The sequence below is a fragment of the Trichosporon asahii genome (genome assembly GCF_000293215.1).
Source record: "Trichosporon asahii var. asahii CBS 2479 unplaced genomic scaffold scaffold00056, whole genome shotgun sequence".
NCBI lineage: Eukaryota > Fungi > Basidiomycota > Tremellomycetes > Trichosporonales > Trichosporonaceae > Trichosporon > Trichosporon asahii.
In genome coordinates this window covers 940,771-966,594 of record NW_014040868.1, presented here as the reverse complement: position 1 = coordinate 966,594, position 25,824 = coordinate 940,771, and the positions used below count along the sequence as shown (strand labels likewise).

Below are 25,824 nucleotides of genomic sequence, written 5' to 3'. Positions count from 1 at the left end.
CGCTGGGCGTGCGACGTAGGGGAGGTGTGGCTCGGCTCGGAGAGTGTGGGGCTTAAGCTGATGTATGCTGGCCCGTTAAGTGGAAAGGCTGTGCTGACTGCAGGTGCACCATGGTACCTGCAGTGATCGGAGAGGTTGCGGGAGAAGACACGGCGAAGAAACGATAGATCGGCGAGAGTCGGAAGAGGCTGGGACAGAGGCATCGGGTGAAGAATGAGCGAAGCGAGACACGTGCATTCCCCTTCTCTCCTCAGCCTGCAGTCTGGCAACCGCAAGAACGAACGAGAAGGTACTGCGGACTGCGCTGATGTTCAAGAACGCAGCGGCCTGCAATCTCTGAGGGAGAGCACCTCTGCGCGCATGCGCATCAACGTCATCCACAGCTGTCGGTAGGGCAGCTGCGCCGCATACGCAGTGGATCAACGCGCCGCAGCCTTACCCGCAGCTGAGCCAGCACGGAAGGAGCTCAGAGGGCGCGCAAACATGCATCACTTTCCCACGCCCGGCCGAGTGCCCATCACTCGCCTTTCGGCTTTTGCGGCACTCCCTCGAGCGCAGCGTAGTGATAGCCGCGACGGTCTCGTCTGCCGCCGGACTCGCTCGCCGATCTCCTAGTGTGTATTCTGAGGCTTTTCTTGCTAATCTGTCCACGGCCGACTGACTGCACAACTTACGTCAAGGAGTCGGAGACGACCTAAGCAGCTGAGCGTTACATCAGACGGATGCATACACATGCGTACGTCCTACAAGTCACGCCACATGTAAGGAGGAGGTTCAATATCCGATTTGCGCGGACTTGCGTTCTCTGGAGGAGTGGCAGGCAGAACGGAAGGGTGTTCCTTGGCCGGTTCAGAACCAGGATCGACACGATCAAAGTACTTCTCCCAAGGTTTGCGTGGCCTGCTCGGCACAACGTCCAAGAGCCGGGTGTGCGGTACAAAGGAGGTGGGACATTCCTCTGCCTCGGCGAAAATGCCGTCAATGTTCTCATCACTGTAACCTTTGTACCGCAGAGCCCGCCGGGTCATGTCGCGGAGCAGCTCGAGCGTCTCATCCACTGGCAAGCTACTCGGCTTGTCGCTGTTGATGATGCGTGTGGCGCGGAAGACGTAGTCGTCGATCGTCCCCTTGCAGACCTTCATGCGATAGCATCCGGTGGCCTTCAGTCGCACGCTTGCTTCCTCCATGGGACCGGGGTATCGTCTCCATCCCGGAGGGAGCTTTCCTCTGTCCTCTATATCGGATAGGAAGTTGAGGTACTGGCCGAAGTAGTTCGCTGCGGACAGGAGACGAAGCCATGTATCGGGAACCAGGACGCAGAACCGACCCAGCCCCTCTCCGCCCGTGAGAATGTCTGCCATATCCTCCAGCTGGGCAGATTTCGAGGGCGAACCCTTGAACGGGTACGTGTTACAGGCATACTCAAACTCGGCATAGTGGCGCAGAAACTTGTGCCATGCCTGCACGAGAGCCGTGAATGCCTGGCAGAGCTCCTCCCGCGCGACAGTGCACTGACCCAGCTCTGGCTCGTCGTACACGAAAGCTGTGAAGTGGAACCGGTACTTCTGACCCCTCAAAGCTGCTCGGAGACGGTGGGTCGTTGAACGGAAGCGGATCCTGTGATAGTAGAGGACCGGCCTCGAGGGCTCGTAGGGAGCAGAAACGATGTGGGGGCGGGCTTTGGCCGGGCTCCTGTCGGCAGTGCCCTTGACAACAAAGTCGTATCGATCGCGCCAGTCGGGGCAGGCCTTCCAGTCAGGCTTCGGCTTCCTGAAGGGCCACATTGGAGATTTGGGGCCGGCCCGAGGAACTATTTCTAGGTGTGGAGTGACTACTGAGGTTTGTTGCCCAGCAGCGTCCTGTGGTACGTGTCGAGACGGTGAAACGTTGCTGTGAAGACCAGATGGGTCTGGAGGAGGCGAAAATGGGCCACGAAATTTAGTTTAAATACGATCCAGAGCAGCTCCAGCCACCCCCATCGCCCGGCCAACGCTAGTGATATCCTTCATCCTATGACGCACGGCCGTTGCCGTTACCGCAGCAATTCTGTCGGCCTCCTTGAGGCAAAACCTATTACATGTCGCCGCGGTTGTTATGGCAGATTTGACATCGTTCAAGCTCTGTAAGATAGCTACACAAGCAATTCAAAAACGCCAATTGCAAAGCTAACTCAACATCTAGTAGTCGATCCAGCTGCGACGAGCGGCTCCTTCACCAGTTTCATGCGTCCTCGACCAGGGACACTAGCCACACCAGTCCTCTGTCGCATGGGCAGCGAGAGCTGTGCTCGAGTCCAGGGCCTTTGCCTTTAGGTGATGTCGTCAATATCTAACCCTCATACACACAGCGCGGTAGACCGTGCGGAGGCGTTGATTGCCTAGGAGTGCAACCGCCCACAACCTTGTCTTCCCTGCACTGCAGGCGCCGACTAAGACCACATGCAACGGTTCCAGGAAAAGACCAGGGCTCGGCGTCCTGTCCTGCCGACGGTTGGGGCGCGTTGCATTGCCACTCACAGGGGAAGGAGTTCGTCCTGACAGATTTGCAAAGCCATCACGCTTCGAATGGTTCAAAGGCACACCAATTCAACAGAATACATTAATCAATTTATGATTAGGCATCAAGGAGCTTGTTTGTAAAGTTGAGGGTTTGCTCGACGAGGAGGTCGTTCGAATGCTGAAGGTTCTCGACGTCCTTAGTGAGGGCGTCGACCTTCCTATGCAGAGTGTTGTTCTCGCACTGCAACTTCTCCTTCTCCTCATCCGCACACCTCAGCAAGCGCAAAAGGAGATCGCGTTCTCGTGAAGCATCAAGGCGGACATTGGTGGCGGAAGAATCCCGGAACCGGTAGGCGTCTTGCTAGGACGAGCCTGTAAAGTGGTTGACGGTCATGATGACAGTGAAGGCGAGGCCGGCCAGGAAGGTGAAGAACGGGGGAACGCTAAGTGTTAGGCTGTTCACCGACTTATTCGTGTAGGACTTCGCAAACGTACGTGGTCGCTGCCTTGCCTTCCGGGAGCTTGAGTCCCGCCGCGAGCGCAGCACAGAGGAAGCCGATGAGAGCAACAACCGATGCGTCTGTGGTTAGATGGCACAATCCGCGTAGCTCACAATGCAAAAGACCGACTCGAGGCCCGTTGCCGCGCCAGCATTTCTGTCCGAGGTGGGTGCATTTGTGCCTTTGCTCGCTGCACGTGAGACATGTGCAGGTGCACTGTGACGTCTGTTCGTGCTGGACGTCGGGCTGGGGGTTGGGCTCGGCGTTGACCGGAGCGGTGGGGCTGGTGCCGGCCCCGCTTTGAGGCGGGGTGACGCGGCGTGTGGTAGTTGCAGTGCTCTGGTCCAGAGCCGAAGATTTGGCTGGACGTTGAGGAGAGACCTTCAGAGGGATAAAGACGGGCATTAGATGTACGACGGGTGGTGAACGAGGTGAAAGGAGGGCAAGGAAAAGAGCAGGATCTCGTCTCGCGCCTTATTTTCTCCAGCATTGACCAAGTTCACAGGCATCGCTTCCACGAAGACAGAAAAAGCATTGCGCGGGCAGCGCAGGCTGCAGTCAACCGCAATGACAGGATTCTACAGTTGGTCCTTGATGAGACTGTGCATCCGGAGTCGAGTTTTCTCCCAACCTGGCATTGTACTTTTGCGCGCAGGGAGGCGAGTCGGTGACTTCCAAGCAGATTCGGGTTCCGATAGATACTAGTACTGAGGGGAAAAGCAGTCGCGTCAGCCCCGCTTCGCGTACTCACGCGAACGTGCCTGCAGTATCAGCGTAGCGCTGCGCACGCTGCCCAAGTGCGTGGGTCTGCTCCGCGCGCGGTCACTGCAATATCACGCCGCGCAGCTATCCGCAAGCTAATGAGACCCATGAAGAGCCACGCAGCTGCGCCCAATAAAGCAAGGCAAGTCCGCATGGAGCACTATTCAGCAACTCAGCCGAGCTTAGCATCACTCATCTAGGATCACTTGCCGAACTGGGGCGAGAAGCCTGATGCGTGAATTTGCCGCAGTACTACCGTAATGACATGCAGTCGCGCACTCGCGGCTCTTTGTGGTTGGCCAAGCGATCTACATCTTCGGTGACAGTGACATCTCTCCGACCTCGTGCCTCTTCTTCATCCTATACGCGACCAAGACATATAGGGCGAAGTCCTTCTGGAAATCGTCGAGCCAAAGGACGGTCCGCTGCCCGCTCTGTCTGTCAACCTTTCTTATCTCAAGGTTGATGTTTTGGGCCAAACTGGAGGACTCAGAACCCAGCACATACGACTACGCACGCAGCGGAGTCTCCTTCAAGCCGATGCCTTCGCAACTCATGCAAAATTGGAATGAAGAGGACAAATGAGGTGCACGTTTTCCAGTCTAATCTTATCGACCTTATCTGTCCGGAGCCCCAATAAACCTGCGTGCCTGATGCTTCCCCACAAGTATCATCAGCAGCGGTTCCTACATTGGTTGGGGCTTTTCATCTCCGTGAAAGGCAGTACAGGCACCATTGATGCATTCAGCGTTGTAGCCCTTGTATATGAGAGCGATGCGAGTGAGTCCTCTGAGCATTTTCTGAGCTTCGTCCGCGGCAGGAAGGCTGCAGTGCCTTGCTGGTTTGAACCTGGACCGATCTGAAGACATAGTCGTCGATGTTTTGTTGGAGAACATCTTCATGAGGTGCAGTCCCATCGACCTGAGGCGAGCGGTGATGTCGTCTACCTGGCCAGGGTACCGGGCAATCCGTTCGGCAGAAGATTGCTGTCTCTCAAATATGAGAGAAACTCAGGTATTGACCAGAATATTCTGCAGCCGACAGAAGTTGCCTTTGAACGTCGGGAACGATAACCTCGAAGCGGCCCCAGCCCTTTCGTCCGTCAGGGTTGGAATCTGTGAAGGATGCAACGCGGGAGAGCGATGGAGATATTGCTTGTAGGGGTACAGGAGCATGGCGCTCAAGACCTCTGCCTCAGCACAAACGAGGCCATGCCAGTTGTTCACTAGGGTCCTGAAGGCAGCACAAAGTGCCTCACAGGTTACCGTGCACTCTCCCAACTCCGCATCGTCATACACGAATGCTGTCAGATAGAGATCGTACTATTGTTGTTTGACCAGGCCGCGGAGCTTCTGCCTAATACTTCGAAATGGAACATTCTCATAATATAGAATGAGCCTAGAGGAGCTGTATGTGGCTCTGTAGACGTGCGGAATGGCGGTTTCGGGGCCGAAGGCGGGCCCAGGCTTGGTAACGCAGTCGTATCGGTATGGCCAGTCTGGGTACTCGGCCCACTCCCTCCGTCTGTTCCAAAAGACAGCATGGTAGGCGTTTTTGTTCGATATCGGCAAGTTGACGAAGTTGAGGGCGAAGAGTCAAGGCAGCGAAGGCGCTTTAAGTTGGCCAAACAGCGGGACGGTCGTGAGGGGGTCTCACAGCACATGGAGTAGAAGGTCCACTCTGAGCCTGGCGGGGTGGGAACCCAGGCCCAAGTGTTCCTTATGGCCAACTCAGCCTCTTGTCTTCCAGCCTCTAATTCGCAGTGCGCAGCTCTTGCTCACAGCCGCGACCATCCCGTTAGAGATCTTATCATATCTCGTCCGGGGCTCCTCTCCGGAAGTCGCGTGCCTGGAGGTTCCCCACGGGTGTTATCAGCATCCATCCCTGATCCGCCCTGCAACCCCTCGCTTACGCTTACAGTCCTTTGCACGATCAGCTGACTGCCTCTGAATCCGGGACACTTCGCGTTACCGAAAGCAGAGCAGGAATATAGGAACGACGGCCGCCGATTATCAAAGACATCCCGAACGCGGCGACATCGTAGCTTTGTCATCACACCATCCACACTCGGCTATGTCCGCAAGCCACGCCCCGGCAGGTGGGCTCACGACACCGTCCAACGTTTCCGTCGATCAAGAAGTGCATCCATCCATGTCACCCATGATTCGGCGATGAAGGATTCCAGGGGAGACACGACCCCCGTCGCCACCGTTACCGAGAAGGACGCGAAGGACGTCGCCGTCCTCGACTATGCCGAACATGCCGAGCATGCGGAGCCCACCTTCGCCGTGGACGAGAAGGCCGTTGCTGCCCCCGTCGATCCGCCAGAAACACCCCCGACCGCGCTCGACATTGGCCCACCACCCGATGGCGGCACGCTGGCGTGGATGACAGTCGCGGGGTCGTTCTGCGCCACGCTGGCCACGTTCGGGATCACGAACGCGTACGGCGTATTCCAGGCATACTATGCGCAGAACCAGCTCAAGGGGTACAGCGCGAGCACGATCTCCTGGATCGGAGCGCTGCAGCAGTTTCTCCTCTTCTTCAACGGGCTACTTGCCGGACGACTATTTGATGCGTTTGGGTGCGAGGCAGTGTTCATCACGGGTACTGTTCTGTGCACCTTCAGCCTTATGATGACGAGCTGTAAGTTCGTCCCAGTGATAAAGCTGACATCAAGTGTGTACGCAGTACTACCAGCTCATGCTCTCCCAGGGCTTGTTGTTCGGTCTCGGCTCGTCGCTCATCTTCACACCCGCCGTTGCGGCACCGTCGCACTGGTTCGCACGCAAGAGGGCACTCGCAACCTCGCTCGGCATGACCGGCAGCGGTATCGGCGGCGCGGTCTGGCCGATAGCGATCAACCGGATGATCGACGCGATCGGGTTCGGGTGGGCCATCCGGACATGCGGCTTCATTGTGCTCTTCCTGCTCTGCCTCGCGACGCTGCTGATCCACCGCCGGCTCCCGCGCAAGCGGTTCCAGCCCCTCACGCACGTCTGGCACCAGTTCAGCGACACCAACTTTGCCATCTTCACGCTCGGAATCGGTCTCAGCGGTCTCGGCATGTTCACGCCGTTCTTCTACCTGACCACGAATGCTCTCCGGTTGGGTGCGGCACCTACGCTCGCCGCGTCCATGATCTCCTTCCTAAATGCTGGCTCTACCCTGGGCCGGCTGGGAGCGTTCGTGGGCGATTTTGCAGGACACCTAAACATGATGGTCCTCGGCGACGTTGGCATCATGCTCACCCTGTTCGCGATGTGGGTCCCGCTCAACTCCGTCTCCGTCCTCATCGCATTCAGCGTGCTCTATGGTATGCTTGCTGGATTCGTTATCTCCCTCTGTCCAACGTGTGTCGCGCACATCTCGCCTCCCACAGAGATCGGCGCAAGGGTCGGGCTCATGTACGCCGCTGTTGCGCTGTTTGCCCTCGCTGGCCCGCCTATCAATGGCGCACTCATCTCCAACAAGGGCGGAGGCAGGGAGGGATATAGGGACTCGGGGCTATTCAGCGGCGCAGCGGTCGCGCTGTCCCTCAGTTGTGTCGTTCTCGCTCGCATGCGGATAGCCAAAGGAAAGCTGAGGGCGAAGGTATAAGGGACACTTTGGAGCGGGTTGTACAGTTTACAGATACGACAATGCAGAGGATGATTGCATCGAAGATGGTGGCGTTACTAACTCCTCAGGGAAGAGGCTGACGATCCGTTCCAGACGACCAGACAGACGAGCTTGTCCCGGGGTGAAGGAGCTTGCAGGGTGGCTGAGCTCGCATGTCTCACTTCAGAGGTCGGCATTGATGTCGGGAGAACCAGTGGAATGGCCGTAGAGACGTGTCCCTGGTCACAACAGTCTGGGGAGGGCAATTTGAGGTGGAGAAGTGGACCGTCACACGCCTGTTGAGATGGCTTGGCATACATCGCCATAGTCGACAGCCGAGGCTAATCGAGATTACCTTTGGAATGGTAGAGCTTATGCCTGCCTCTCTGAGCTTATCTTCAGACTAGAAGCTGACAGGGGATGCAGAGAAAACGAGACCGTTCTTCGTCCGCACGCTGATTCAGTTGGTATCTCGGTGAAAGCAGTGCAATCTCGGATCCGATCGCGGTCAATTGAATGGGGTGTGGTATCACAAAGGGTGGAACCCGCGTCACTCGGTGCGCGACAGCCGCGCTACCGACGTCACGAATTCGATCGCATCGCTCGGAGCGCGGGAACGCGCATACTGGCATTGGTGAAGAATGTCCGAGACCAGTAGCGGGGTAACGTAACGCCATCCGAGGTCAGGTGATAGCCTGTTGTTCAAACGTCACCCCGAATCGAACAGGCCTGTGCACCCGTGATTGAGTGCCTGCCCACCTCATCCCAGCCTAGGATAGCTACTTAAGGACCAAGGCATGGCAAGGCATGGCTGCGGATCATCTTAATCTTGGCCCCAGTCAGCCTAACACTTGCACCCCGCTATCGACGCCTACTCCTCGACTGATCTTCCCGAGCGCTTGTACGATCCGATCCGCAGCAACCCGTCAACATGCTCGCGTTCCTCACTTCAGCTCTGCTGCTGCTCTCAGGAGTGCACGCCGACAAAGCATCCATCAAGTGGTCTAACGTCCAAAAGGGCAGCTATGGACTGCTAGTCATGCCGAAGCCGAACGGCTACTTTGACTTCCCATCGAGCTTGTCGAACGGCATGCGGCCGCACATGTGAGCGTTCTTGTTGTTTCCCAACTGACGCCTTAGCCTGGGCAGCGTCAGCATCTACTGGCTCCCGGTGTGGGACTTCAATACGGCAGGCGAGATTACGAAGCTCAAGAGCGACCCGAAGTTTGGAGACTTCTGCCTCGACGTTGAGCCCGGTGAGTATTCTTGAACCCCCCGCGATACATCCTAGTGTCCGAGCGCAGGGTACAACGCTGACCGCAGACGCGAAGAACGGCACCCCTCTCCAGATCTGGGAGTGCTCTGCCAGTCGGCCCAGCCAGGACTGGATCTGGAAGGATGGCCACCTCAAGCACGTCTGCTCGGGCTTGTGCGTTGACGTAAAGGATGGCCAGACGGGACAGACGGCCCAGCTCTGGGAGTGCTTTGACGGAAACAAGAACCAGCAGTTCGAGATTCCCGCCGATCCCTGGCTGCCTCAGGGTGACCCGCCGCGTCCTTCACCGACCCCGATTTAGGTCGCAGCGAGCACGAGCGCTAGACGTTGATCTTTGACCGATTGACGAGCTCGACCTATGTGGAGTGAAGGAGGACGATGACGGACAATAGCGTGATGTACGCGAGCTGATGATACTACGATGCTGGCAGCCGCCCAAAGAAAAAGTGAACCTGTACAGTTCCTTGTTCTCCGCCAGGGAGTCGAACCCTGCTCTATCGCGATCACTTCTGAGTGAAGAAGTCTCGTTTGAGAGGCGATTATACTAACCGATATACTAGCGAAGAGACGATGTTTATGTCCGGCCCCACAGGGTGACACTCTGTGTCTTCTTCCACCGGGAGTTTCTCCGAGGACCCCAGCTTGCACCCTGCCTGGGACATCTTCTGAAAGTCGTCTCGCTGTGTTTCCATCTTTCCAACCTGTTGCTAGCCAACGTAGCCAACATCACTATATGCATGTGCCTGTGCCTTTCTGGATGCTCACGGCCCAAGGACCGGAGGAAGTGGGAAAAATACAGGAGAGACGATGTTTATGTCCGGCCCCACAGGGTGACACTCTGTGTCTTCTTCCACCGGGAGTTTGAGGGATTATAGAGAGACAATTGGTGCTGGAGGATGATAGCAGTGGTCTAAGGAGTGTCCATGATAAGCTACAGGTTCGTGTAACTGATTTCTGAGCAGCAGCAGGAAATCTCAAAAATCCCGAAGAAATTACTGAAAATTCGTGAAGGCGCTGTGCGCCTCTCAACATTTCCCCATGCCATGATCGAGCACTCAAAACCTGTGCATGCACACTGCTTACCCGGGAGCCCAGAATATGGCGCTGAACAGGCTCATGCACTACCATTACCCCCTGATCCCAAAAATGGGAGCGCGAGAGGCACGGATCAGGGCACGACTCAGGCTCGCACCAACAATGTCCAATCGTCCGTCAAGAGCACCTCCTCACTCTCCTCTTGAATGATCCGTCCTCCAACCTTCCTCTGTGCCCCGAGAGGCCAAAAGAGTACATCCAGGGGGAATCGAACCCCCACCGCATCCATGGCAAGGATGCATGATACCATTTCACCATAGATGTCAAGGAACATTTCTGATGCTCGCATCCGCAGCGGCCGTTGGGGTCCCGACAGGGGCTTTCAATCCCACGCTGATGCAGCCAGAGGCGACAACGCACCGGCGCAAGGCTACTAACAGTCCTATTGTTCACTGTGCCCACGTTCTCACAGTTACAACAACCCCTGCTGGATGGCTACGCTCGGTTTCAAGTAAACGCCACAAAACCCTGCTGTTGCTGCTCCGTCATAACGAGCACGTTTCTGTTCCACACACTCACGAAGCCCCTGCAAGTTCCTCACCTAATTTCAAGCTAGAATGATACTCGCTTGCTTTAACTTCTTCATCAGTTGATCCAACCGAACTGATCATACAGCCATGTCCAACAAATCGGCAAAGCGCAACAAGGCACGGCGCAACAAAGAGAAGCGCGATAGAGACGAGCTCAGAGCTGCCAACGAGTATGAAGACACGGCGTCGGCCACCAGTACTTCTGGGGCGGGACCCAGTTCAGCCTCTGGCATCAACTATCTGACTGAGGAGCCGTGTCTCTTCGAGGTCCGCAGCATCCCTGGCAAGGATCTAGGACTGGTCGCCACAGCCGATATCCCCAAGGGCACTCGCATTCTCAAGGAAGCGCCGCTCTTGGTCGTCAAGCTAGGAAAGCCTGTTCAAATCGAGGCGGCCGTTTCTGCAGCCATCCAATCCTTTGGGCCGTGGAAGAAGAAGGCGCTGCTCGGCCTCTACAACTGTCACCGGGATACCAAGTACAAACTGCATGGGATATTCGTCACGAACGCCTTGCCGCGTGGGGAAGGTGCAGGCGCAGTGTTCGAGTACATCAGCCGCATCAACCACAGCTGCCGGCCCAATTCCCACATCTGCTGGAACGACAACCTCGGCATGGAGACGGTGCACGCCATCCGCACCATCAGCAGCGGCGAGGAAATCACAATCAACTACGGCCACACAGGCGTGAGCGAGGAACGCCAGGCGTGGTTGAAGAAGAGGTTCAAATTCGACTGTGCCTGTGAGGTGTGCGGGCTGGGGCAGCGCCAGCTTCGCGCCAGCGACAGTACTCGTCGCCGGATTCGGGACCTCACCGATGCGCTCCACCGTTCTCTGAGCGTGCCCCACATACCTGTCAACATTGACACCATCCGTCAAAATTACCTCGACGTCCAGGAACTCATCAAGGGCGAGTTTGGGCCGGACTGCGCTATGCGAGCCGAGATCTACGAGCTCGCTTACGACATTGCGGTTCTTGAGGGGCGGCAGTTCCATGCCGAACGGCAGGCTCAGGCGGCCTATGATATCCGCGTTGTCGCCCAGGGCTACGATCACCCTGACGCGGAGGAGATATTGAAGACCATGTGTGACCCGGTCAGTGATCCGTGTTTTGGCGTATGCGCTCCTAAGCCTCGTAATGGTAGGGATCAGTGATACGTCTGTCGGCCGCGCAATGGCTGTGGCCGACCGTCCGTGTCGTATTAGTTCCGTATGTGCGTGGCAGAGTAACGTCTTTAACCTCCCGTGTCCGACTGCCACATGCCCATCGTTGCATCCACAGAGCACGTGTGTAGAAAGGGAAGGGCGCTCAAGCCTTCAACTCAACTTTAATGCTTAGCGCCCGATACACGCTCGCCAGAGGACTCACTTTAACACCGACAGCGATCATCGCCCAGATCTATCGGCGTCGCGACCTCCTTTCGCACTCTCGCCCGCTTCCTGTTCCAGCACACCAAGCACTACAGACTGACATCCTCTCATTTCACTGCACACTTACCCACGACTAGCATCTGACAGCGCATAACCTGACACGATGCCCAACAAGTCGGCCAAGCGCAACAAGGCCAAGCAGAAGAAGAAGGCGCAGCTCGCGAAGGCTGTCCCGAAGGAGGGCGCCGTCAAGCCCGAAGTCGCGGTCGACACCGCCACCGAAGTCACCTATAGCCTGGAGGCTCTCACCATTGCAGACAACTCTGCACCCTCCGCCTCTTCCCAAACCCCTACGAACTCCGCCACTGCCGCCAACAGCATGGTCGAGGTTGTCGAAATTTCCGGCAAGGGTAAAGGCGTTGTCGCTCTCGTCGACATTCCCAGTGGCACGCGCATCATGAAAGAGGCGCCATACATGGTCATGACCGCGGGCAACCCTTCCGAGGTCGACGCCAAGATCACCAAGGCCCTGGTCGGACTCAGTGCGGAGGACCGCGCCGCATTCCAGTCACTGCACAACGCAGACCCCTCGCACCCCTGCGCCAACTTCGCAATCTTCGACGGGAACGCGCTCCCCCTGGGCGCCAACTCGCCCAAAGGCGCAGTCTATCCCACTCTGTGCCGGATCAACCACAGCTGCATCCCCAACGCTCACCATAGCTGGAATGAGAACCTGGAGATGGAGACAATCCACGCCCTCCGCGACATCAGTAAGGGAGAGGAGATCACGATTGGGTACTTCCTCGACGGGTGCAGGGCCGAGCGCCGCGCCCATCTGCAGAACAAGTTTGGCTTCGAGTGCAATTGTGAGGCGTGTAGTGCCTCCGACGACAAGGTGGCAGAGAGCGATGAGCGTCGCCGCCAGATCGCAATGCTCAATGCCCAAATCGGCAAACCCCTGCGGGTGGGCATGATGCCTGCCGATGTCCTGGAGGAGTGCGCGGTTGTTCTCTGCCTGCTCGAGGAGGAATATGGCAAGGACACTGCCCTCGCTGCTAGCACGTACTACGATTCCTTCCAGGTCGCTGCCTGCCACGGCTACGCCCCCGGTGCCAAGACGTTTGCTCGTGGTGCCTACAGGTGCCGCGTCAAGGTCGAAGGCGAGGACAGTCCAGAGACTATCCGCATGAAGGAGTTCTCCGAGGACCCCAGCTTGCACCCTGCCTGGGACATCTTCTGAAAGTCGTCTCGCTGTGTTTCCATCTTTCCAACCTGTTGCTAGCCAACGTAGCCAACATCACTATATGCATGTGCCTGTGCCTTTCTGGATGCTCACGGCCCAAGGACCGGAGGAAGTGGGAAAAATACAGGAAAATAAAAAAGACACGTGGCCTCCGCCATTCATGCGCGTTTGTTGCCATCATAACCTTGGTTGCTCATGATCGAGGGCTGATTTCAAGTAGTTCGAACACACTCACCTCCACCAAAACCGTCGACGGCACCTCAAGCATCTACCGACGATGCATCTCCTCAACCTGACGTTGCAGCCCGCAACGTCTGTCACGGCCGCCGCCGTCGGATCCTTCTCCGGCAAGGGCCAGGAGATCCTCGCCGTTAGGGGGAGCACGAGACTCGAGATCTTGAAGCTCAACCCGTCGACAGGACAACGTGAGTCATCGACGAGTAGTTCGGACGTTAGCTGACGTACAGTGGACTCTATCTGTAGCTCAGAGGTATGTTGAACGAGAATTGAGCTGTCGCGTTGTGTTGTATGAGCTGACATCCAGGCGTTCGGCACCGTTCGTAATGTTGCCGCCTTCCGACTCGCGGGCATGGGCAAGGACTACATCGTCCTTTCCTCGGACTCAGGACGACTGTCGATCATCGAGCTCGTGATCTCGCCGACGCCGCACTTCGAGTCGCTGTACCAGGAGGTGTACGGCAAGTCGGGGTCGCGACGAACGATTCCCGGTCAGTTCCTCGCCGTCGACCCGAAGGGCCGAAGTGCGATGTTCGGCGCTGTCGAGAAGCAGAAGTTGTGCTACATCCTGAACCGCAACACGGAGGGCAAGGTGTACCCGTCATCTCCGCTTGAGGCGCACAAGAACCACACGCTTGTGGTCAACATGATCGCATGCGACACTGGCTACGACAACCCGATGTTTGCGGCGCTTGAGCTCGACTACGGCGACTCGGATCATGATGCAACGGGCGAGGCGTACCGCGCGGCGGAGAAGCACCTGACGTTCTACGAGCTCGACCTCGGCCTGAACCACGTCGTGCGCAAGTGGAGCGAGCCGACGGACCGACGCGCCAACCTTCTCGTCCAGGTTCCCGGAGGACAGAACGCGAACACGGATCGGTTTGACGGACCCGGCGGAGTGCTGGTGTGTACGGAGGACTACGTGATCTGGAAGCACATGGATGCTGAGGCGCACCGCGTTCCGATCCCTCGGAGACGGAATCCGATGGCGAAGCCAGGCCAATCTTCGCGCGGCATCATCATCGTCGCCGCTGTCACGCACAAGATCAAGGGCTCGTTCTTCTTCCTTCTGCAGTCCGAGGACGGCGACCTGTTCAAAGCGACGATCGAGCACGAGGGCGAGGACGTCCGCGCCCTCCGAATCAAGTACTTTGACACGGTGCCCGTCGCAACCTCGCTCTGCATCCTGAAGAGTGGTTATCTGTTCGTCGCGAGCGAGTTTGGCGATCAGGGACTGTATCAGTTCCAGAGCCTTGCGGACGATGACGGAGAACGCGAGTGGTCCTCGACCGACTACCCCGGCTTTGGCCTCGGCGAGGAGCACCTCCCGTACGCCTTCTTCCAACCGCGGCCACTGCAGAATCTCCTCCTTGCGGACACGCTCTCGTCGCTCGATCCGATTCTCGATGCTCAGGTCGTCAACCTTCTCGGCAACGCCTCGGACACGCCGCAAATCTACGCCGCATGTGGTCGTGGACCGCGGTCCACGTTCCGCTCCCTGAAGCACGGCCTTGACATCAATGTGCTCGTCGAGTCGCCGCTGCCCGGTGTGCCGAACGCTGTCTGGACCCTGAAGCTCAGCGAGGACGACGAGTACGACTCGTACATTGTGCTCTCGTTCCCGAACGGAACGCTCGTGCTGTCAATCGGCGAGACGATCGAGGAGGTCAACGACACTGGATTCCTCTCGTCCGGCCCGACGCTGGCCGTGCAGCAGCTCGGCTCTGCCGGTCTCCTGCAGGTCCACCCTGCTGGCCTTCGGCATATCCGCGCCGCCGACCGCGTCGACGAGTGGAACGCTCCGGCAGGCACAACGATCGTCTCGGCAACCACGAATAAGAATCAGGTCGTCATTGCGCTTAGCACACAGGAGCTCGTCTACTTTGAGCTCGACGAGGAGGGATCGCTGAACGAGTACCAGGAGCGCAAGTCGCTGCCTGGAAACGCTACGTGTGTTTCGATCGCCGATGTGCCGGAAGGACGAAGGCGGACGCCCTACCTCGCGGTTGGATGTGACAACCAGACGGTGCACATCATCTCGCTTGAGCCGGATAACACGCTCGAGACGTTGTCTCTGCAGGCGCTGACTGCGCCGCCGTCGGACATTTGCCTCGCGGAGATCTTCGACACGTCCATCGACAAGAACCGTGCAACCATGTTCCTGACGATTGGTCTCCTCAACGGTGTGCTTCTGCGAACAGTCGTGGACCCGGTCGACGGCTCGCTGTCCGACACCCGCCTCCGCTTCCTCGGCAGCAAGCCGCCGCGCATCGTCCGCAGTGCAGTGCACGGCTCGCCCGCTGTCATGGCGTTCTCGTCCCGCACGTGGCTTCTGTACACTTACCAGGACCTGCTGCAGACGCAGCCGCTGATCTACGACATGCTCGAGTACGCGTGCAACCTGTCCGCGGCCATGTGCCCCGATGGCCTCATTGGTATCAGCGGCAACACGCTGCGGATCTTCACGATCCCGCGTCTCGGCACCAAGCTGAAGCAGGACAGCATGCCGCTGTCGTACACGCCGCGCAAGTTTGTGTCGTATCCTTACAACACGGTGTTCTACGGCATCGAGGCGGACCACCGCGTGTGGTCGGCGCAGGCGATGGAGAAGGCGACCGAGGAGAAGAAGCGCGAGGGCGACGAGAAGGCGCTCGCCGTACTCGAGCTGCCGCCGGCAGAGTTTGGCCGCGTCCGTGCGCCGGCAGGACACTGGGGCAGTCTTATCCGCGTCATCGACCCGCTGCAGAACACGACGCTGCAGACTCTCGAGCTGGACGAGGACGAGGCGGCCTTTTCGCTCGCCGTGTGCTACTTTGAGCGCATGGGCGGTGAGCCGTCGCTCGTTGTCGGCACGGGCGTCAAGACGACGCTCATGCCGAAGGGCTGCAAGGAGGGCTGGCTTCGCGTCTATGCGATCCGGGACGAGGGTAAGCGGCTCGAGTTCATGCACAAGACGAAGACGGACGATGTGCCACTCGCCGTCGCGGCGTTCCAGGGCTACCTTCTCGCTGGTGTCGGCAAGTCGCTCCGCCTGTACGAGATGGGCAAGAAAGCTCTGCTCCGCAAGTGCGAGAACAACGGTTTCCCAACAGGCGTCGCTACGATCAACGTTGTCGGTGCGCGCATCATCGTCGGCGACTTGCAAGAGTCGACATTCTACTGCGTGTATCGCTCGATTCCGTCTCGACAGCTTCTCATCTTTGCCGACGACAGCCAGCCGCGCTTCCTCACGGCCGTCTGCAACGTGGATTACGACACGGTGTGCTGCGCGGACAAGTTTGGCAACATTTTCGTGAACCGGCTCGAGGAGCGTGTATCCGAAAAGGTCGACGACGACCCGACGGGCGCGGTGATTCTGCACGAGAAGGGTTTCCTCATGGGCAGCGCGAACAAGACGGACCTGATTGCGCACTACAACGTCGGCTCGGTCGTCACCTCGCTGACCAAGGTCAGTGTCGCGCCTGGAGGCCGCGACGTCGTGGTTTACACGACCATCAGCGGAGCCGTCGGCGCCCTCGTGCCGTTCATCAGCAACGACGACGTCGAGTTCATGACAACGCTCGAAATGCACATCCGCTCCCTCAACACGTCGCTCGTGGGACGCGACCACCTCGCGTACCGCGGGTACTATGCGCCTGTCAAGGCGGTCGTCGACGGCGACCTCTGCGAGTCCTTCAACATGCTCCCGTACCCGCAGCAGCAGGCGATTGCGGCGGACCTCGACCGCAACGTTGGCGAAGTGCTCAAGAAACTGGAGCAGCTGAGGACGGGAAGTGTGTTCTAAGCGAGCATGAGCGCGACCACGAGGGTAGCGAATGCGAGCGCAAGCGTGAGCTAGCTGGGTGACGAGCGAGTGGCGAGTAGGAGTCAGCGGATGATTAATGAGGGTGTATCAGTGTCGAAGCTGGCGTAGTGCATCGAGTGGCAAGAGGCAGAGGACGATCTCAGTAGACAGCGACTAGACCAAAATGTAAACGTATCCAGTATCTTCCGTTGCCGCCGGCCCGAGTCGAGAATGATCTGCAACTGATCTGCACGGAATGCGCGGAGCCACACCCGCCTCTTTACGCCGCAGGGCGAGTGAGTCGGGGGATCGTCGTTGGAGACAATTAGGATGTTTCGGTGTTTGCTCTGGGCCTTTGAACCTTGCGCGGGCGGCTTCGCTGCAGCTCTGCAGAGGGCTAACGAGGAAGATGCGCGTAAGCGCTGGAGTGCTGCATAGTCAGGAAGCGGGGCCGCGGCGCTCGGGCGAGAGCACTCAGCCCCGAAACGAAAGTGGCTTGATCCGGTGTCTGCTCTTGACGGCGCAGGCGGCGTACGCGGCGCAGGACAGAAGTGCCCACTATGGTGCCTGTGTGCGCGTCGCGTCGAGCTTCGTCTCGCTTCGCGTACGCCACGGATCAACCCAAGAGCCAGCCGCGGACTCTGCGGGTTATGCGGCCCCATGCAAGTGAGTCAAGCACGAGCAAGCGAGCCACAGCGGCGCGATAACAGATGTGCCTTGCGATACTGGAGGATGTTCGGAATTCACCCCGCTTCAACGTCGCATGTTTAGTAATCAAGCCGCGTCCATGTCGCTGATAATTACTGATAGTCGGATGATTGCGGGAGGGCTCGGAGGGCGGGGACAAGACGGGGGATCTCGGAGTGAAGCTACAGTGAGAACTTTGGGTGTGGTGCGTCACTCCACGTGGCCTCTCAACGTGGACTACAACCCGAGTTCGGAATTCCATTGAACCATCGACGACGTGCCCCGGCTGCTCCGAGCATGCATGCCAAAGAGGACTCAAGGGGTCAAAGGGAGGTGACAAAGCCAGGGACAGCTTGACTTGCGCTGGGCGGACCAAAGGTGGACCCGTCCCCTCCTAGGCCCTCCTCGTAGTCTAGTCAGCACTACACCCAGGCTCCCGGCCGACCAGCCGGTGGAGGAAAAAGTTGCCGAGGTGCCCGTCCGCCGAAGTATATTATCACACTGTGCGAATGCACGCACCACCACTTTCATCCTCCATCACTACCTCCATCTCCCTCTGAGAACTCTACCCCGTTCTCATCTCTACTACTACTCGACTACTAAGGCTCTCGCCAGTCAACCACCACACTCACTCAACATGCCCGCCCCCGTCGCCAACCCTGAGTCCGAGACGCGTTACCTCGATGTGAGTTGCTCCACCTGGGCTCCCGCTGGGCTCTAGCTGTGCTCCAGCTCCAGCTGGACAGGAGTTTAGTCGAGACCAGCTTCGATTCTCTCCCGCACCTCAGCTGACATCCAGGCCGGTCGCCAGCAGGACGCCTACATGAAGGAAGTCGTGACCGAGGCGGTGAAGGGTGCGCTCGTCGGTGCCGCTGCCTTCGTGCCCGCCAACTGGGCCCTGAAGCGGCGCTTCCCCTACTACCGCAACCTGCCGCTGCAGGGCAAGGCCTTCCTCGGCCTCCTCTTCGTGGTGCCGTGCGGCACCGTCTTTGCCGAGAAGGCGGGCGAGCACTTCATCGCGCGCAACCAGTGGCAAGGAGCGGGCAAGGACGAGCTGGACAAGGAGGCGCGTCTGGCCGAGCAGCGCTGGCAGGGCCTCAGCACGACGGACAAGCTGAAGGACTGGGCCGCGCGGCACCAGTACTCGATCATCGGCGGGAGCTGGGTCGCGTCCATGGCGCTCGCGTTCGGCATCGTCGCGAGGGACAGGTACCAGACCTTCCCGCAGAAGATTGTGCAGGCGCGTATGTGGGCGCAGGGGCTCACTGTGGCCGTGCTCGTCGCGTCTGCCGTCGCCGCAGGCGTTAATGCAAAGGGAGAGAAGCCGAAGAAGCCCGTCGACCACTCGTGGCAGGACATGCTCGACATGAACGGATCCTTGACCAAGGCGGAACGCATCCAGCTCCATGCCGCGCGCAAGGCGGGAGAGAAGATGCAGAAGGAGGAGCAGAAGGAGGAGCACGAGCACGCCAGCTCGGACAAGGCCCACGCCGTCTAAACCGGACGCGAGCGGTAGCGAGCGTTCGCTGCGACAGCATTCGGCTCCCATGCCCAGACCCATCTCCCCGATCTCCCCCACAAAACCACGTATACAGTATCAGCATATAGTTTTCTGTACGATTATGATAGCATTGTCCATTCCCACTTCATTCCAGTAACTAACTCGACGACTAACTCGAGCCGCAGGTGGTGACTGTAGACAGCTGCTTGGGGTCGTGGGAGTCTGTCGCTGGTGTCGCCGGTGACGGACTCGTAGTTGACGGGGATGATGACAAGCCAGAGATGATGCCAGTGGCTGCATTGGAGCTGGCTGGCTGACATGCTGTGGCTTGCTCTGACATCTGACCGTTCCTTCTCAAACATGTCTGCGCATGCGCTCATCACTAACCTTCGCGAAGGTGACGACTGGTGAACAAGAGGGCAAGGGGGAAGGAGGATCTGAATTTTCCACGTTACGTCACTGCATCCATCACTGGAACACGGCTCGCATGCCATAGAAATTGCTCCGCCCCACCCTACAACCCTGCCCCTGGGGCCGGTATTTGAGAGATCTAAGGGTCGATTTGAGAAACATGACTGGCTTGCATTTGAGAAAATGTCACCAGGCTCATTTGAGAGACTGCTTGTTTTCCACTGCTACTATGGTGTCACCGCTTCTCAGAGTATTGATGCATTTGAGATACGATCCGATTCTCGACTCTCCGATCAACACTCCGTCCCCGGGACGAGGCTGTTCGCATGCTCGCCAGTTCCGACTGCTGCACGCCGGATGCACACCGGATGCCTGGACCGGCCCCCGGCACCGGGGCCGGGTCTCCCGTCGTTAAGAGCTCGTGTTGCCGCAACCGCAGATTGCACGGCGATAAGCGCGGTGAAGCGCGGTGTTCATTGCGGGTTTGCGGTGTCCATTGCCGCAGTGCCGCGAACGCTCCGTGCAATGTCTTGGCACTCTGCTCGACCGAGCACCAAGCACGGGCGGGACATGCCTGATCATCCCAGAATATCGTGAGGGGTGATCGCGACGCGTCGGCTCACTGTGTGAGGAGTGACAGCCCGTTCGTGTCGTACTCTGCTCCGCTGCACTACGCTGAGCTCCGTGCTACGCTTCGCTTCGCTCGCTCGCTCGCTCCCTCGCCGGCTAGCTCGCGAGTTCCCACAGGAGGTTCGCGTAGTGCACCTTCTTCGACGCATCGAGCACCGTAACGGTATGCACGTCGTTGTTGCTGTCATTGCCTGTCATCAGCTTCGCTCTCAGACGCATAGCTCGTACTCACGAACAAGGATCTTCGGCGGCTTCTCCTCGAGCACGCTGAAGCCCATCCCGCCAAAGAGGCCGAGGCGGAGGACCTGCGCGTGGTTCTGGCCCTTGTCCTCGACACGGAGCTGCTTCACGTCCTCGCGCTCGGCGCGGAGACGCGCCAGCTCGCCGTCGTGCCTGCTCGTCTGGGCTTCTTCCTCGTTCAGGCTCTTGTGCGCTGCGTACTGCTCCTCAGTCAGGCGGCGGACGGAGGCTTCGTGCTCCTCCGCGGAGGGCGTACCCGCTGGTCGCTGCGCGGCGGCACGTGCCCGCTGCAGCGTGGCTTGCAATGTTTCCAGCTCGCCACGCTTCACGGCCAGCTCGGCGTCCCACTGCTCTTGCCGGACGTTCACGAGATCGGAGACCTCGAGGAGCTCATTGATCGCTGACTCATGGTCGAACTTTGTCCCGACGTCGTTCATCACATCGCTGCGGTTAGCTAGGATGCCTTCGTGCAAATAGCTGGCTAATTCTGCATACTGGGAGCGAGTTGCGAGTTCCAACAGATACTCCCTATGTAGGATTACTCACATGAGGACTCCTAACTGGGTTGCTAATTCGACCGAGTCGTTGCCGACGTACTCTTCGATGGTCATGGTGGATGGGGTATGGAGATGAGTGGTGTCCGTGCGGTCGTCTTCCTTGTCGTTCTTGTTGCTGCTGATTGTTGTTGTTGTTGACATCGCGGCTATGACGATCACGTGATTATGTGCCAGCGGGCAGCTGCCAGGCCTATCCCATTCTGTGGTAGGCTCGCTGGGCCCACTTTTGGCTTGTGAAACGAGGATGAATCTGGTTCCGCGGGGTTGTGAGGGTGAGCCTACCAGCGTGCAGGCAGCGTCATAGCCCTGTATCCCCACGCACGCAGCGCGCCGCACGCCGAGCGACCCACCCGCGAACACTCTCCAAGCAGTACAGACTGGACACCAACCGAGCCACCGAGCGAACAGCAGTCAGAGAGCGGCTAGCTGCACCAACGCCTCCATCGACGCACACGCCAAGAATCGCACTCTCGCCGCTCACCCACTCTCCTAGACGCCCTCGACATCCACCACCACCACCACCACCACCCGTCGACGAACAAGGTGTGCCCTCCACCTATCCCCTTCCCCAACTTTCTTTCCTTCCCTCCATCACTCTCTTCCAACCCGACATCCACCCACTTCCCCCTAGGCCCCTGCTAAATAGACGCCAACCGCTGTAAAAGTTCGACCATCTACCACCACTGCCTCACGTCACGCATAGAAACGACCATCCCACAAGCAAGGCCCTGTTGCCGCACGCACAATCCGAACTCTCCCAACCGGCCAATTGCAGCCGATCATCCATCCCCTTCACGTCGACGTTTCCCGACACCAACTTCAGCCCTATCGACCACCATGTCGATGCAGCCTCCCCAGCAGAAGCACCCGAGGAGCAGGCGGGCAGATCAGGCTCGCCGCCGCGAAGGCCGGGACCCAAATAGCTCGCAGGACGCTAGCGAGGAAGGTACGTTGGATAGTTTGGACATACCCCGAAAACATCACTGACACACCCCGTTTCGTCATTGAATCGCCATGCCGTCGCTCGCCTCCCACTTCTCATTTGCTCCGAACTTGCCTATCTCAAACCACACGCTGCTTCTCTCGCTTCTTCACTCTTCACCACTTCCTATCGTTCCATCCTTCTGTCTCTCGCCGCGACCCCCTCCTCACCTCGGTATCATCTCGACCGGTACCTGCGCCACGGAAATTATCTTGATACTCTGCAGACAACGACGTTTCCGACGTGGGATCTCTGATCTCGGTGAAAACACCCAGCCTCACCCCGTCCACTGCCAGCAGCCCCCGTCTTGGCACCAGCAACCACCGCAACACGACTGCTCCCCCCGTCGGGCTCTCTCTGAACGCGATGCTCCGCCGGAACGAGCGCTTCAACGACCCCAGCGAGAGCGAAGGTCTCGAGTCACCAACGTGAGTTGCTATGGTGTCATCGTAAACTGACCCCAGATACGACGGCGACATTGAGTCTTCCTCGACGATCGGCACGCCTGTTCGCTCAAACGGACCGCAGCAGCGCCGCAACTCGTCCCCGAGTCCCACGCCGCAAGGCAACTCGTCGTCGCTCGCTCGCGCTCCCACGCCCAAGGCGCGCACTATGCGCCAGCTGATCGAGCAGGAGGGACCATGTGAGCCGCCTCGTGACGTGCCCGTCGCGGACAGCGTCTCGCTGGCGCACCCGTACAAGGCCCACCTGACGGGCAAGAAGGCGAGTGCCGATGGACCTCCGCGCATGTGGAAGCGTCAGCCGGAGCTGTCGGTCGAGGACATCCGGGCGTTTGTGCAGCGTGCGATCGACGGTGAGGGAGCGGTTGACGGCTTTGAGCGCGACTGGCGGACGGCGCCTCCGCCGCAGGACCGCCCGGTCCGCATCTACGCCGACGGTGCGTACGACCTCTTCCACTTTGGCCACGCTCTGCAGCACCGCCAGGCCAAGCTCTCCTTCCCTCACGTCTACCTCATGGTCGGTGTGTGCTCCGACGCGCTCTGCGCCGAGCACAAGTCTGCCCCGGCAATGACGCACGCGGAGCGCTGCGAGGCGGTCCGCCACTGCCGTTGGGTCGACGAGGTGATCCCCGACGCACCCTGGGTCGTCGACGAGGAGTTCATTGAGCGCTACCAGATCGACTACATTGCGCACGACGAGGCCGTCTACCCCTCCAAGGACTACGACGACGTGTACAAGTACATCAAGGCATCGGGCAAGTTCCTCCCGACACGCCGCACGCCGAGCATCTCGACGAGCGATCTCCTCGAGCGCATCGTCCGCGGATACCGTGATGGTTTCTTCGACTCTAAGCTGGAGAAGAACGGCCAGACGGACCTCCTCGCAGCCGATGTCGACTGGGACAGCGACAGGAGCGTCGAGCGTCGTGAGAGGCGTCGTCTGGGCGCGCTCACGAAGCACAAGAAGAGCGCGTAAGCGAGCTCTGCCGCGAAGCGGTAGAGCGAGTGAGTGCAGAAATGACTTGGAAACGGAGCCGTACAACGGCGTCGTATCACGTCGCTCTCGGAGCAGGAGAGATGGAGCGCTCGGCGTGCCCTCTGGCGCCGGGTCTGCTCACAAACAGGTCTCGCAGGTTGTGAGCGTTTAAGCTTTGGGTTAGTCGGAACTAGAACCAGGATCCCTTTAATGTACCACGCATGCATACAGTCATGATTCGAACGGCGAGTGCGGCGAGTGCGGCGAGCGCGGCCAGCGTTGGCGAGCTGAGCGCGGAGCTAATCCTCCATGCATCCCTGTTCCCCCATAGTCGAGGAAGCCGGAGAGGTGAAGACGGAAGACGGGGACAACTCGGCGACCACACGTGGTGTCCAATAACTCGCGACTCGGTAGAAGCCGATGTCTCGGTTGTCGTCATGTTGTGACCATTGCCCACTCACCCTCGCGCAAAATGACCTACGACCTCGCGCCCGCGCTCCCAGCGACCCAGACGCCAAAGGACTATGCGCGCATCCACTTCGACCCGGCCCAGGTGCCCGAGACGCGTATCGTGGGCCTGCTGGCTTGTCAGCGTGAGTAACCAAGGGCGAGCGGCGAAGGCGAGCGCAGCGAGCGCAGCGAGCCCAAGGAGAGCCTTCGGGGCAAAGGTGACAAGGTTCCCCTCCAAGATCCACGATACGGAAGGGGCTTGGAGAACACAGCTGCCGGGTCTGCGAGTAGCTAACCTCGGCAGGCGACCCGCTTCTCCGCTCTCTGACACGCAAGATCGTGCGCTCCGAGCAGGCCAAGACGGCGCCGGTGGCCCAAAAGGGCCGCGCGAAGAAGAAGATCAAGTCTGGTTCTGCGACGCCTGCGACGCCCGCCGAGAGCGGGACGGCCACTCCCACCACGCCAGCAGAGCCCGCCGAGCCCGAGGGCAAGCTCTGGGAAGTCATGCTCGAGGACACGGTGCTGTTCCCCGAGGGCGGGGGCCAGCCGTGGGACACGGGCCGTCTCTCCCTGGTGGACGCGAATGGCTCTTCGCAATCGTTTGCTGTCGAGGGCGTAGTCCGCCGCGGCCTTGACGCCGTACACATTGTGCGTGTGCCCAGTTCCGCTGCAATCGACTTTGGCACCGTCGTGGGCCAAGAAGCGACAGCCGAGGTGGACTGGGAGCGCCGCCTCGACCACATGGCGACACATACGGGGCAGCATCTCCTCAGCGCTGTGCTTGACAAGAGGGGGCTGAACACGCTCTCCTGGGGCATGCCGGCGTATCCGTCCACGGAGGCGCCGTATGTCGAGCTGCCGCGCGGACTCACGTGGCAAGAGGCGCAGGAGGTCGAGGACGAGTGTAACAGATATATCGGCGAGGACGTCAAGGTCTGGATCGACTTTAGCGTGCAGGGGTCGGCGACGACGGAGGAGGAGGAAAGGGAGAACAGGGGGGTTCCGAAGGATTACTCGGGGGTGAGTTCTGGCGAGCTCGAGTTGCGGGAGGGCGGGAGGGCGACCACCGGGCCATTTGCTAACGGGCAGGGCGTCATTCGACACTGCAACATCACCGCTATAGACCGGAACGCGTGCTGCGGCACACAGCTGCCCAGTCTCTCGCCCATCTCCTTCATCCACGTCCTCCCGCCCTCGACGCCATGGGACAGCGCCAAGACGACGAGCACGCCCACACGCCTCTTCTTCGTCGCCGGCCCCCGCGCCGCGCGTCACCTGCGCGAGGCGAGCCGCGCGCTCTCCCGCTCAGCCCAGGTCATGGGCGTGGGCCGCACGGACCTGACCGAGCGCCTACAGCGCACGGAAAAGGTGCGCTTCGAGACCGCCGAAAGGGAGAAGGCACTCAAGATCGAACTCACCCGCCTCCTGGGCCAGAGGGCGGCTGAGCAGGGGGATAGAGCCAAGGTGGTGCGGAGTGCACCGGCCACGCACGACTATGACGCGCTCAGCGGGGTCGCGGGGGCTTATTGCGACGCTCGGCCACAGGGCGTCGTGGTCGCCGTCAGCTGTGCGGAGAAGCCGGCGCTTGTCGTCGTGCAGAGCAAGAATGAGGGAGAGGCGAAGAAGGTCTTCGATGCGCTTAAGGGGGAACTGACCAAAGAGGATAAGAGCAGGGTTAAAGGTGGTGGTGCGAGGGGCCGGTTCATGGCCAAGGTCGAGGGCAAGTGGGGGCCGGGCGAGGAGGAGGCCGTCGAGAAGGCGCTGGCGCAGTAGATCGCTTAGACTATGCTACTACTTCTTGTCGCTGACTCCCGACCTGGCTGTACCCAGTTTGTGCCATACTCATAACATCTCATGCCTACGGAGCTACCACGCACCCCTCGGGGAGGGTGCACAAGAAGAGCGAAAAACGAAGGGGGAAAAGGGGGAAAAACTACTCTACTTCAAAAATTGTCTGCTGATCCTACTGTCCTTTAGGTAGTCTTGGTCTCGGGGGCGGGCTGCGCGGGGGCGGCGGCCGCAGGCTGGGGCTG

The 25,824-nt window shown here is 59.3% G+C and overlaps 10 protein-coding genes and 2 non-coding genes across 12 annotated transcripts; 8 read left to right on the top strand and 4 right to left on the bottom strand.

The window, feature by feature from the left end:
• Positions 1–743: 743 nt before the first annotated feature.
• Positions 744–1,784, bottom strand: A1Q1_03614 (uncharacterized protein; the record flags this gene model as incomplete). The annotated part of the gene is made up of 1 exon (XM_014323412.1): positions 744–1,784. The coding sequence occupies one exon, from the start codon at positions 1,782–1,784 to the stop codon at positions 744–746; it is 1,041 nt and encodes a 346-aa protein (XP_014178887.1).
• An 829-nt stretch (positions 1,785–2,613) lies between these two features.
• A1Q1_03613 (uncharacterized protein) lies at positions 2,614–3,403 on the bottom strand (the record flags this gene model as incomplete). Its single annotated transcript, XM_014323411.1, has 3 exons — positions 2,614–2,859; positions 2,899–2,941; positions 2,994–3,403. The coding sequence occupies 3 exons, from the start codon at positions 3,401–3,403 to the stop codon at positions 2,614–2,616; spliced, it is 699 nt and encodes a 232-aa protein (XP_014178886.1).
• Positions 3,404–5,931: 2,528 nt separating this feature from the next.
• Positions 5,932–7,360, top strand: A1Q1_03612 (transporter; the record flags this gene model as incomplete). The annotated part of the gene is made up of 2 exons (XM_014323410.1): positions 5,932–6,367; positions 6,441–7,360. The coding sequence occupies 2 exons, from the start codon at positions 5,932–5,934 to the stop codon at positions 7,358–7,360; spliced, it is 1,356 nt and encodes a 451-aa protein (XP_014178885.1).
• A 931-nt stretch (positions 7,361–8,291) lies between these two features.
• A1Q1_03611 (putative alpha-L-arabinofuranosidase precursor) lies at positions 8,292–8,937 on the top strand (the record flags this gene model as incomplete). The annotated part of the gene is made up of 3 exons (XM_014323409.1): positions 8,292–8,464; positions 8,510–8,616; positions 8,684–8,937. 3 exons carry the CDS (start codon positions 8,292–8,294, stop codon positions 8,935–8,937), a joined length of 534 nt encoding a protein of 177 aa, XP_014178884.1.
• A 166-nt stretch (positions 8,938–9,103) lies between these two features.
• A1Q1_t261 lies at positions 9,104–9,202 on the bottom strand. Its single transcript has one exon. It is a non-coding gene; the product is annotated as a tRNA-Glu (tRNA).
• Positions 9,203–9,924: 722 nt separating this feature from the next.
• Positions 9,925–9,995, bottom strand: A1Q1_t260. The gene has a single exon. It is a non-coding gene; the product is annotated as a tRNA-Gly (tRNA).
• Positions 9,996–10,348: 353 nt separating this feature from the next.
• On the top strand, positions 10,349–11,413 carry A1Q1_03610 (uncharacterized protein; the record flags this gene model as incomplete). The annotated part of the gene is made up of 1 exon (XM_014323408.1): positions 10,349–11,413. One exon carries the CDS (start codon positions 10,349–10,351, stop codon positions 11,411–11,413), a length of 1,065 nt encoding a protein of 354 aa, XP_014178883.1.
• Positions 11,414–11,792: 379 nt separating this feature from the next.
• On the top strand, positions 11,793–12,869 carry A1Q1_03609 (uncharacterized protein; the record flags this gene model as incomplete). The annotated part of the gene is made up of 1 exon (XM_014323407.1): positions 11,793–12,869. One exon carries the CDS (start codon positions 11,793–11,795, stop codon positions 12,867–12,869), a length of 1,077 nt encoding a protein of 358 aa, XP_014178882.1.
• A 280-nt stretch (positions 12,870–13,149) lies between these two features.
• On the top strand, positions 13,150–16,896 carry A1Q1_03608 (U2 snRNA binding protein; the record flags this gene model as incomplete). The annotated part of the gene is made up of 3 exons (XM_014323406.1): positions 13,150–13,297; positions 13,340–13,362; positions 13,417–16,896. 3 exons carry the CDS (start codon positions 13,150–13,152, stop codon positions 16,894–16,896), a joined length of 3,651 nt encoding a protein of 1,216 aa, XP_014178881.1.
• A 1,324-nt stretch (positions 16,897–18,220) lies between these two features.
• On the top strand, positions 18,221–19,081 carry A1Q1_03607 (uncharacterized protein; the record flags this gene model as incomplete). The annotated part of the gene is made up of 2 exons (XM_014323405.1): positions 18,221–18,268; positions 18,338–19,081. 2 exons carry the CDS (start codon positions 18,221–18,223, stop codon positions 19,079–19,081), a joined length of 792 nt encoding a protein of 263 aa, XP_014178880.1.
• A 2,678-nt stretch (positions 19,082–21,759) lies between these two features.
• On the top strand, positions 21,760–23,341 carry A1Q1_03606 (uncharacterized protein; the record flags this gene model as incomplete). Its single annotated transcript, XM_014323404.1, has 3 exons — positions 21,760–21,868; positions 22,131–22,323; positions 22,369–23,341. 3 exons carry the CDS (start codon positions 21,760–21,762, stop codon positions 23,339–23,341), a joined length of 1,275 nt encoding a protein of 424 aa, XP_014178879.1.
• A 472-nt stretch (positions 23,342–23,813) lies between these two features.
• A1Q1_03605 (cytoplasm protein) lies at positions 23,814–25,564 on the top strand (the record flags this gene model as incomplete). The annotated part of the gene is made up of 2 exons (XM_014323403.1): positions 23,814–23,934; positions 24,096–25,564. 2 exons carry the CDS (start codon positions 23,814–23,816, stop codon positions 25,562–25,564), a joined length of 1,590 nt encoding a protein of 529 aa, XP_014178878.1.
• Between the last annotated feature and the right edge of the window lie 260 nt (positions 25,565–25,824).